This window comes from Bison bison, unplaced genomic scaffold, assembly GCF_000754665.1.
Source record: "Bison bison bison isolate TAMUID 2011002044 unplaced genomic scaffold, Bison_UMD1.0 scf7180017864077, whole genome shotgun sequence".
NCBI lineage: Eukaryota > Metazoa > Chordata > Mammalia > Artiodactyla > Bovidae > Bison > Bison bison.
Window position 1 is genome coordinate 908,782 of NW_011494649.1, and position 10,201 is coordinate 918,982.

Genomic DNA, 10,201 nt, shown 5'->3' on the forward strand with positions numbered 1-10,201 from the left:
CGCAGGCTGATGGTGACCGCAGGACCCATGCGACTCTGGGCCCTCGGGGCCCAGTCCTGGGGAACCCCCATGCTCACCTCTTCCTGCCCCATGGCCTGGAGCCCGAGGCTGGGGGCCCCCTGCCCTCTCGCCTGCAGCCCATTCTCCTCCTGGATCCCTCAGTGACTCACACCCCTCTGCTGACTGGTGAGTCCCAGCTTCTCCAGAAGGGCTGGATCCCAGCACCCTGCCAAGGGCCAAGCATGGCCAGGGTCCCGTCCTCCTGTGTGTCTTGCTGCTGAGTCCCTGGCTCGCCTCACCCTCCACCCTGGCTTCCCTCCACTCTTCCTTGTGGTCTCCTCCTTATGCCCCCCACCCCATTCTTTCCAGTGCCCGGGCTTGGGCCACTGCCCTTCCACTTTGCCCAGTCCTTACTGACCACCGAGCGGCCCTCTGGATCAGGCCTCCACCGGCCACTGAGCCGGACCCGCTCAGAGCCCCTGCCCCCAAGCGCCACTACCCCCTCACTGCTGGGGCCCCTGCAGCCCCGCCTGGAGCGGCTCAAACCTCACGTCCAGCTGATCAAGGTGAGGGGGACGGGGTAGGGGAGGCAGTGAGGGGTGGCTGAACTGGGGTTGAAAGAAGGGAGACTCAGGGCGGGCAGGGCCAGAGAGGGGATGTGTGGGGCCCAGGGCTGTGTGACCACTAGAGTCTCAGCGGGATGCAGGACGATCTGGCCCCAACCACCACTCCCCACCTCACGCCCTGTGCCATAGCATGTCTCCTCAGTAGACATCTCCCCCACCCCTAGAGGTCAGCCAAGCCGAGTGAGAAGCCCCGACTGCGGCAGATACCCTCAGCTGAGGACCTCGAGACGGATGGTGGGAGCGTGGGGCCACTTCGGGATGATGGCCTGGAACATAGGGAGTCCAGCCATGGGCAGCAGGAGGCCAGAGGCCCTGTTCCTCTCCAGCAGCACCAGCAGGTATGGTCAGGCCCAGGGGCCTCTCAGAAGGTAGAGTCAGGAGACTCTGGGGCCTGGTAATGGTGGAAGGGAGGGAGATAGGACGTCAGTGCAGGGGACAGCTCTGGGACCATGGTTCTTCTGCCAAACCCACACTGAGGTACAGACAGACACACGCGCAGGCATACACGCATTCACACACATGCATACGTGCATTCATACACACATACATGTACGTGCACCTCCAGCAGCCTTCCAGCCTCAGGCTGAAGCCATGTCCCTTTCCAGTGGTGAAACTGGTCTTTCATGGAGCCCCATGCATTCCCACTCTAGGACTTCTCCCCTGTGACTGTTAGTACTGTTTCCAGGAAGGTGCTAGGGCAGGAGGTGGGGCAGAGCCAGGCTTGGCCCTTCAACTGAATGAGTCAAGCCATGGAGTCTTCATTTGCTGGGGCTCGTGTAACAAGTACTACAAAGTGTGTGCCTTAAACAGCAGGTGTTCCTTTCCCCACAGTTCTGGAGGCTAGAGGTCTGAAATCGGGGTGTTGGTGGGTTGGCTCCCTCTGAGCCCTGTGAAGGAAGGCCTCTTCCCTCGGCTTGTAGATGGCCGCCTTCTCCCTGGGTCTGCACGTTGTCTTCTGTCCACGTCCGTATCCCAACTTCCCCTATTTATAAAGATAAGAATCATATTGGAGCTTACCCTGATGACCTCATTTTAACTTGAGTACCCCTGTGAAAACCCTATCTCCAATCAGGTCACATACTGAGGGGACTGGGTGTCCGATCCTAAATACGAGGTGGGAAGGGACACAGCTCAGCCCATAAGATGTGGTAACAGTCCACAGAGTGCAGCGGCTCACGCAGGTCCCTATGTCCTTGAGCGGTGGGTAGTCCTCGAGACCAGGAGGAGATCCTGGTCAGAGCCGACCTGAGGCCCCTCACTCCAGTTCTGGTGTTGGAGTCTCGAGGGCTCAGGGAGTACTGGGGCAATGGGGTGGTCAGTCTAGGCTGCAGATCTTTGGGGAGTATATGGGTAGGGAGCTCAGAGACTCAAAGCCCAGCTGGGCAGCAGGGCCAGAGGCTTCTGCAGAAGAGGGGCCTGACGGGAGATTTCTTGGCTGTGGGCAGAGGCGGATGGAGCAGGGTCTGAGAACCTGAAGCCTGAGGCCCCCTGTGTCCCTCAGGTGTTCCTCTGGGAGCAGCAGCGACTGGCCGGGCGGCTCCCCGGAGGAGCCACTGGAGACTCCGTGCTGCTTCCCCTGGCCCCGGGCAGTCACCGGCCCCTGTCCAGGGCTCAGTCATCCCCGGCCGCGCCTGCCTCGCTGTCGACCCCAGAGCCCGCCAGCCAGGCCCGTGTCCTGCCCAGCTCAGAGACCCCTGCCCGGACCCTGCCCTTCACCACGGGTAAGGCTTGGATTAGAGGGCAGGAGGAAGAGGCCGGGGCACACGGGGGCTGAGAGGGGAGTCCATAATTCCCTGTGTCATAATTCACTCTGGACATGTTTCGAGACCACAGAGCCCTTTCTTAGTCTGAGGAGATCTACTCAGTGTCCCACGGAGCAGGTGGTTGTATCCATGTTACAGTTAAGGAGACCCAGGCTCGGGAAATCAAGGGGACAGCTGGCTGGCAGTCAGGCCAGGCTAAGAATTCGGGTCTCCTGACAATTAATTCAGGCCTTTCAAAAATTACATTGTTGCTCTGCTTGTGAGAAGAACTCAAGAGCATTTTAGAAATTTTGAAAAATAATAGAAAAGCATAAGAATGGAAAAAAACCACCAGCCAGGGGACTTCCTTGGTGATCCGGTGGCTAGGACTCCATGCTCTCAATGCAGGGGCCCCAGGTCCAATCCTTAGGGAACTAGACCCACATGCTGCAACTAAGAATTCACATGCTGCATGCCACAACGAAGACCTGGTGCAGCCAAATAAATAAATATTTAAAAAGGAAAAAATATAGGTGTGACCTTTAAATTTACTAAAAAAAAAAATCATGAGCCAATATCCCATCACCCAGAGGCAGCCCCTCATAAACGATGCCGTATTTCAGGCCAGTCTTCGTTCTAGCCACACGTATAAATCCCATATACACTACGTTTTGTGGCTACATTTTACACCCTATTCATTTTACACATGATGAATACTTTGTGATATAATTAATCTTTAAAAATTTTTTAAAGATTTTAAAAAATAGTAATTTTATTTATTTTTGGCTGTGCTGGGTCTTCATTGCTATGCAGGCTTTTCTCTAGTTGCGGTGAGTGGAGGTTACTTTCCAGTTGTGGTGTGTGGGTTTTTCATTGCACCGGCTTCTATTGTTGTGGAGCGCAGGCTCAGTAGTTCTGGCACATGGGCTCAGTTGCTCTTTGGCATGTGGGATCTTCCCGGACCAGGGACCAAACCCATGTCTCCTGCATTGGCAGGCAGATTCTTGACCACTGAGCCACGAGGGAAGCCCTAAAAATGAGATTTTATAGTGTGTCATCATAGTATTTTAGTTTAAACATTTCTTATTGGTCGAGCAGTTAGGTGGTTATTCATTTTCCCCTATTTGAATTTCCCCAAAGCCACATCTGTCTTGTCACATGGCCCGGTGTCTCTGTGGGCTTCCCAGCTCCCAGATTTGGGGCTCCTATTTGGGTCATCATATCCAGGCGAGCCCCCAGCCTCAGGCCTCCCTTTGTTAGGCTCCAAGCTCTTGAGGTCCTGGTCATGGTCCTTGGGCCACATGAGGAGGGTCAGTGAGTCGGGAAGGCAGTAGTATGTGGCAGTTGTGTGGGTTGGGGCTGCGTGGTGTGTGGGTGAGGTGCCCGAGGCTGCCTGGGTAAGGAGCTAGGGGTGTGTGTGCAGGCGCCGAGGGGTAGGATGGGGCATGGGGGACTGTGGGGTGTGTCTGGGGCTCCCCAGGGCCCTGACCCCTGAGCCCACTCCCGCAGGGCTGGTCTATGCCTCGGTGATGCTGAAGCACCAGTGCTCCTGCGGGGACAACAGCAGGCACCCGGAGCACGCAGGCCGTATCCAGAGCATCTGGTCCCGGCTGCTGGAACGGGGGCTCCGGAGCCAGTGTGAGGTGAGGAGGCAGGTGGGGGCTTTGGGATTAGAGTGGGTGAGGGCTGTGGGAGGGAAGGAGCTGGGAGGGCCTGGAGCCAGTCTGGGCGGGGGGAATGGCAGGGGCGGGCTGCCCAAAGCAGAGGCTCAGGGGCTCTGTGGGTCCTTCCTCAGTCTCTCCGGGGCCGGAAGGCCTCCCTGGAGGAGCTGCAGTCAGTGCACTCTGAGCGGCATGTACTCCTCTATGGCACCAACCCGCTCAGCCGCCTCAAACTGGACAATGGGAAGCTGGCAGGTAGGGGCCCCCAGACCCTCCCTGCCCCACCACCCCGTGCCACCGGCTCACCCAGCCCGAGCATCCTCCTATGCTCTCGTCCTCACTCCGTCGAGCTTGTCCCTTCGGCGTCCAGGCATCCCCGTGCTGCCCACCTCCACCCATGCCAGCCCCTGCCGGCCCTCTTCTCGGGGCCCCCCTGCTTCGGGCTGGGCCGGAGGCTGAGCGGGTTCAGTTCATGCGCCTGGGCCTCTCCCTGCAGGCCTCCTGGCACAGAGGATGTTCGTGATGCTGCCTTGCGGCGGCGTTGGGGTAAGTATGCAGGCTCTCCAGACCTCCTCCCTCCCTATTCCCCCAGGCCCAGCCCCCGCCTGCTTGTTTCGGTGGTCCTGCCGGGCCCAGTGGGCTGGGGCTCTCCCCTAGTGCCTCCTCTGCCGGCTAGAAGCTCCTCGTTGGTGGGTTGTCCTCCTGAGTGTAGAGCCCCTTGCCTTGCAATTTGAAGGCCTCTGGTGGAGGTTGAGGAGGCTGAGAGAGCAGGGCTGAGCCTGGGGCTTGGGCTCATCTCCCTCTGAGAGCACGCTGGCCTCCAGGCCATCTGGCCCGGGGCTGTGGGGTGCCTCTGGCATCCTTGGAGACCCAGGCATGTCCTGATGCCCTAGCTTTCCCTGCTCCTTCTCATTCTGCCTGGGGACTTCTGCCTCCTGGCAGTGCCCTTCCTCCCTTCAGAATGTCCCCGTGGTGGTGTCCCGGCTGGGAATGTAGAGCAGGGGATGGAGGCCTAGTCCTGGAGGGATGGGAACTGTCGCTGGGAGGCTGTGTGGGAGCCGGTCAGCGCCCTGTTCACAACTTCCCATTTCTTGCCACTTTCTGATTTTTCCAACTGTTGTTGCTTCTGTTTTCTCCTCCCTCCTCTCCCTCTCTGTCTCTGTCTTTCTCTCTTTCTCCAGCCTCTTGCGACTCTCTCTGCCTTCCTCGCCTCTCTCGGTCCGCCTCGCCCTCCCCATCTCCCCATCACGCCCCCCGGCCCCTCCCTAGCCTTGAGGCCCAGGGACTGGGTTTGGGGGGCCTCCCAGCCTGGGCTAGGGGCCCTGAGTGGAAGACAGTGGTGCAGACGGCCCCTCGAGCTCCGACCATCCCGAGGGCCTGAGCAGAGTCAGCGGGGGCTTAAAACCCCCTCCAGGCCCAAACCCCAAGTCCCGCCCAGGTAACGCCATGCCCCCTCCTCTGACTGGGGGGGCAGGCGCAATGCTGCCGGCAGAGTGCTGGCCAGATGCGGGCTGGTGATGTGGACTGAAGCTGGGAAGAAGTTGTGCTGGGACTGGGGGACACGGGAGGCCTTGCCTTTGGGCGGTGGGGCATGGGGGAGGCAGTCATCTGCCCAGCTCCCTGCCCCTGGGGTCCTAGCCATGGGGTGGGCACTGCCCCCGAGGCCCTGGCTCCTGTGGGAGGCCGTGGGTGAGGCGGGTCTTGACTCTGGCCCCCACAGGTGGACACCGACACCATCTGGAATGAGCTGCACTCCTCCAACGCGGCCCGCTGGGCTGCTGGCAGCGTCACCGACCTCGCCTTCAAAGTGGCCTCCCGTGAGCTAAAGGTAGGAGGCTTGAGTGGAGGGTGGGTGAGTCACGGAGGAAGGAGGCAGGGAACGGGCAGCAGGGGAGGCAGACCCAGGGCCTAGCATCACATTCCTCCTGGAGATCACCACAGGGTTTCGGGAGGGACAGATGAGATCTGAATCCTAGGCTCACGTTACCTGCTGAGGAATCAAGTCACTGGGCCCCTGGTCCTGTGGTCTCTGAGAGAGGCAGGCCCATGCTCATGCGGGGTCAGTTAACATATTTGCTGTGTGACCGCGGGCAAGTCGCGGAGCCTCTCCAGGGCCCCATGCACTGGCAGAGTGGCCCTTCGTGATGCTGAAGTTTTACCCACTGGGCTGACACCCGAGCTTGTTTGCTCTGGGCTTGGCACCTTATGGGAGCTTGTGTTGAGCCCCCACTGTTTAGGAGCTCATGGCCCAAGTCTTAGCTCTGCTATCAGGCAACTTCGCACGAGTTATTAATATTAAATCCACCTAAGGCTCCAGGCTTCTCCTGTCTGTAAACCAGATAATCACAATGTTTACCTTATGAAGATGTTATGAAGATTAGGTAACATTTACCTCAGAGCGTTGTGAGGGTGAAATCCAGTGTTAACCCTGTGCTTAGCACAGTGCCAGGCACATAGATTTTGCCCAATAAATAATAGCTGTTGTTATTACAAAGTGATAACAGCCAGGAGCCCCCAGGATGGGAGGTTCTGTGTTCACGGCCTGGGGGTCAGCAGAGGGCCCCTTGGTCAGTCACACTGTCTTATAGTCCCTTCTCAGGGGAAGAGCCTGCGGCTGGGGGACGGCTTCATAGAGGTGTGGGTCAGACGGTTGGCTGTTTGGTTGACAAGCATTTCTGTTTCCAGAATGGTTTTGCTGTGGTTCGGCCCCCAGGACACCATGCAGACCATTCCACAGCCATGTAAGGCCCGGGGAGGCCTAGATGGGCTGGAGTGGAGGGCAGGCCCTCACGGCCCTCCTGTTGGGGGTGGGGGGGGCTTGGTTGGCCAGGTTCCCCCTCCTTCCTGTCAGCCTTCTGGGGCCGGGCTGGAGACAAGTGGGGTGGGGGTGGCACGGGGAGCGAACAGGCTGGCACGACCTCTGTCTTTTCCTCCCAGGGGCTTCTGCTTCTTCAACTCAGTGGCCATCGCCTGCCGGCAGCTGCAACAGCAGGGCAAGGCCAGCAAGATCCTCATTGTGGACTGGGTAGGTCCCAGCTCCTGGCCCCTGCAGGTCCGAGAGCCCTGTAGAAAGAGCCCTGAGCCTGGCGACCCGAGACGTGGCTTTGTGTCCTACCTAGTTCTGCATTTGCCTCCCCAAGCCTCGGTTTCCCCGTGTGTAAATGTGGGTGAGGATAGTGCCCCCATCACGGGGCCTTTCGGAGGCCCAGAGGAGTTGGCCTGTGGGAAGGGCTCAGCCGTAACCGGCTCCCACAGGGGAGGAGCCATCTGAATGCTGCCTTTGGGCCTCTGTTGGCTTCCCTTTGTAGATCTGGTCACTTCTGCTTTTCCTCTGCAGGTACTGAGAGTGCCAATAATAGCACATAACATCAACCTCAATTCAGTTCAGTCGCTCAGTCTTGTCCGACTCTTTGCAACCCCATGAACCGCAGCATGCCAGGCCTCCCTGTCCATCACCAACTCCCGGAGTCCACCCAAACCCATGTCCATTGAGTCGGTGATGCCATCCAACCATCTCATCTTCTGTAGTCCCCTTCTCCTCCTGCCCTCAATCTTTCCCAGCATCAGGGTCTTTTCCAACGAGTCAGCCTTTGCATCCAGTTACCACTAATCAAATCCAGACACTGATGGTTTCACGCATCACATATTTAATCCTGACTCTGCCCTGGTTTACAGATAAGGGAAGTCAGCACAGAGCGGTTAGGTTAACCTGTACACAGCCGTATACCTTGTAAGCCCTGAGAGCCGAGGCCCTTTAGCCCTGGAGCACCTGTGTCTAACCACTTCGTATTCACATCTACTTACGGGATGTTCCAACGCAGAACAGAGGGACGGGCCACACTAGTGCGCGTGCACAGTCCACCTTCGCGTTCCCAGGCCAGGCAGGAGCCTGGGGGTGGTGCTCGGCGCTCCTCTGAGGATGGCACTGGGCCTCGTTGTCCTAGCCCCTCTTTAATGGAGTGTGGTTTCCATCACTTGCATCACGCCCTGACCTTGAGCAAGACGCAGTAGTAAGGGTTCCTGATGTGTGACCCTGGAAGCTTCCCTCTCCTGGCACTCACCTTCCCCCAACACGTGCTCTCCCTCTGGCTCTGGCTGGCCTGACCTCGGTGCGGCTCCTCCCCTTCCAGGTCTCATGTTATCATCACCCCCACCTAGCGTGTTATGTACATTTCTGTACATAAGGTGGGGAGACTGAGGCTTACAAAGCACCCATGGGTCCCTGGACAGTTTAACTCTAGGAGTCCCCGGGTTCTCACCCCCAGGTCTAGACTCCTGACCTGCATAATGGTCACTGACCTGGAGACCTTTCCAGCCTGTCCTAGCCCCCGTCTCTCTGCTTTCAGACCTGCCCTAATCCACTGCCCATCTCCCTGCACAGGACGTTCACCATGGCAACGGCACCCAGCAGACCTTCTACCAGGACCCCAATGTGCTGTACATCTCCCTTCATCGCCATGACGACGGCAACTTCTTCCCTGGCAGTGGGGCTGTGGATGAGGTAACCACATCTTCCGGCCCGCTGACTCTCATGAGTGGCCCTAACTCTCTCTGTCACAGCTAGCTGTGTGATCCTGGGTAGGCTGCTGAGCCTCTCTGATCCTCCGTTTCTACATTTGGAAGGGAAGGGGCTGCATGAGCTGCTCTTGTAGCACTGACATCCAGTGGTTTGGATCCCGGGACACTGCTCTCTTCACATCTCTCCTGCCTCCTGTGTTCCAGGTGGGAGCTGGCAGCGGTGAGGGCTTCAATGTCAACGTGGCCTGGGCTGGAGGTCTCGACCCCCCCATGGGGGATCCTGAGTACCTGGCTGCCTTCAGGTAAGCTCACTAGGGGCCCAGAGGAGGCCTGGCCCAGCAGGGCCACCCTCTCCTCCCCTTTTCCAGCAGCACCAGGTTGGAGGTGATGAGGTGGCTTGTCAGCTTGTCCTCATCTAATCACTAGACATTATAAGCCAGCCCTGGAGTGGGGCTGTGGACTGAGACACAGGGAGAGGCATGGTTACACTAGACTCTAGGGGCATCCAGTCCCTGTGGGAAGACAGGAAAACAGACTGAAAAGGTCAAGGCGTACTTTATAATGTCACACGCTACCAAGAGCCAGTGTTGAGCTGAGTGCAGGGAGACAGGCAGGGGGAAGTGAGCAGAGCTGCTATGTTAAGGCAAAGAAAGCTGCCTGGAGGAGGTAGACTTTGCATAGGAGCTGAGAAGCCTAAACTGTGGAGGAAGAGGGAAAACAAGCAGGTGATGTCCATATTGGGGTCGTTGCTTAAGAAAAGCCATTCTAGAAGGGGGACTTGGCTCAGGAGCTGTTGTGTATTTCTCTCTGGGGGTTCCTAGATTCCATTTGGAGAAAGAGAAGCCTGGAAATAGGTCTCCGTAGACTTTTTGGGAGTATTCTTAATGGGAGTTAATTTTGTAGGAGCCTCGGGCTGGGGTTCCTGGCATCTGTGCACCCAGGGTCTTGAAGGACAGCAAAGTGGACCCAGGGTTGGGTGAGGGATGAGGAGGGGCTGGCAGGTGCAAAGGATGAGCATGGATCTGGTGGCCCAGGACCTCAGAGGATCTATTGCCCGGGTCAGCTCTCAGGTGGTGAGTGGTGACGTGTGGCCGACTCAGTCCTAAGCAGGTGGCAGCTGAGTGCTGAGTGTTTCTGGTGTTGCCCTGAGGCTTTAGTAACCTGCCCCTTCCCTGTGGCCCTGCCCACCACTCCCCACCGAACACAGCACACCAGCTCCTCTTTCATCCCCTCATCCTTGGCTCCTTCCTGCCTCTTGCCAGTTAAGAGCCCTGGGTGGCTGAGTCCTTAGGCTGTACCAGGGACATGGATGGTGGGCCAAGGTCGAGGAAGCCAGAGGCATCCGCTCATCCTGCTGGGAGTCCTGAAAGTAGGGTGCTCCCCCGTAGAGTTGGTGGGAGAGGACTGGGCCCAGGCAGGGCCCTCCACCTCCGCTGCCGGGCAGCCCTGCACAGCCTGTGAGCCCCACTTTCCCGCACACAGGATAGTCGTGATGCCCATCGCCCGGGAGTTCTCTCCGGACCTGGTCCTGGTGTCGGCTGGGTTTGATGCTGCCGAGGGTCACCCGCCCCACTGGGTGGCTACCATGTTTCTGCCAAGTGTAAGGAGGCCCCTGCTAGGGGGGCGGCAAGGGCATGAAGGTGGGCCGGGGGGG

The 10,201-nt window shown here is 58.4% G+C and overlaps 1 protein-coding gene across 1 annotated transcript in view; it reads left to right on the forward strand.

The window, feature by feature from the left end:
* Positions 1 to 10,201, forward strand: part of HDAC7 (histone deacetylase 7) — a 26,776-nt gene that overhangs the window by 12,440 nt on the left and 4,135 nt on the right. Inside the window, 14 exon segments of the mRNA XM_010837513.1 lie at positions 6 to 186; positions 370 to 566; positions 791 to 964; positions 2,128 to 2,347; positions 3,878 to 4,011; positions 4,164 to 4,284; positions 4,526 to 4,575; positions 5,750 to 5,857; positions 6,715 to 6,770; positions 6,967 to 7,054; positions 8,411 to 8,530; positions 8,752 to 8,849; positions 10,030 to 10,112; positions 10,115 to 10,147. Of these exon segments, the coding sequence (XP_010835815.1) occupies positions 6 to 186; positions 370 to 566; positions 791 to 964; positions 2,128 to 2,347; positions 3,878 to 4,011; positions 4,164 to 4,284; positions 4,526 to 4,575; positions 5,750 to 5,857; positions 6,715 to 6,770; positions 6,967 to 7,054; positions 8,411 to 8,530; positions 8,752 to 8,849; positions 10,030 to 10,112; positions 10,115 to 10,147 (1,663 nt within the window).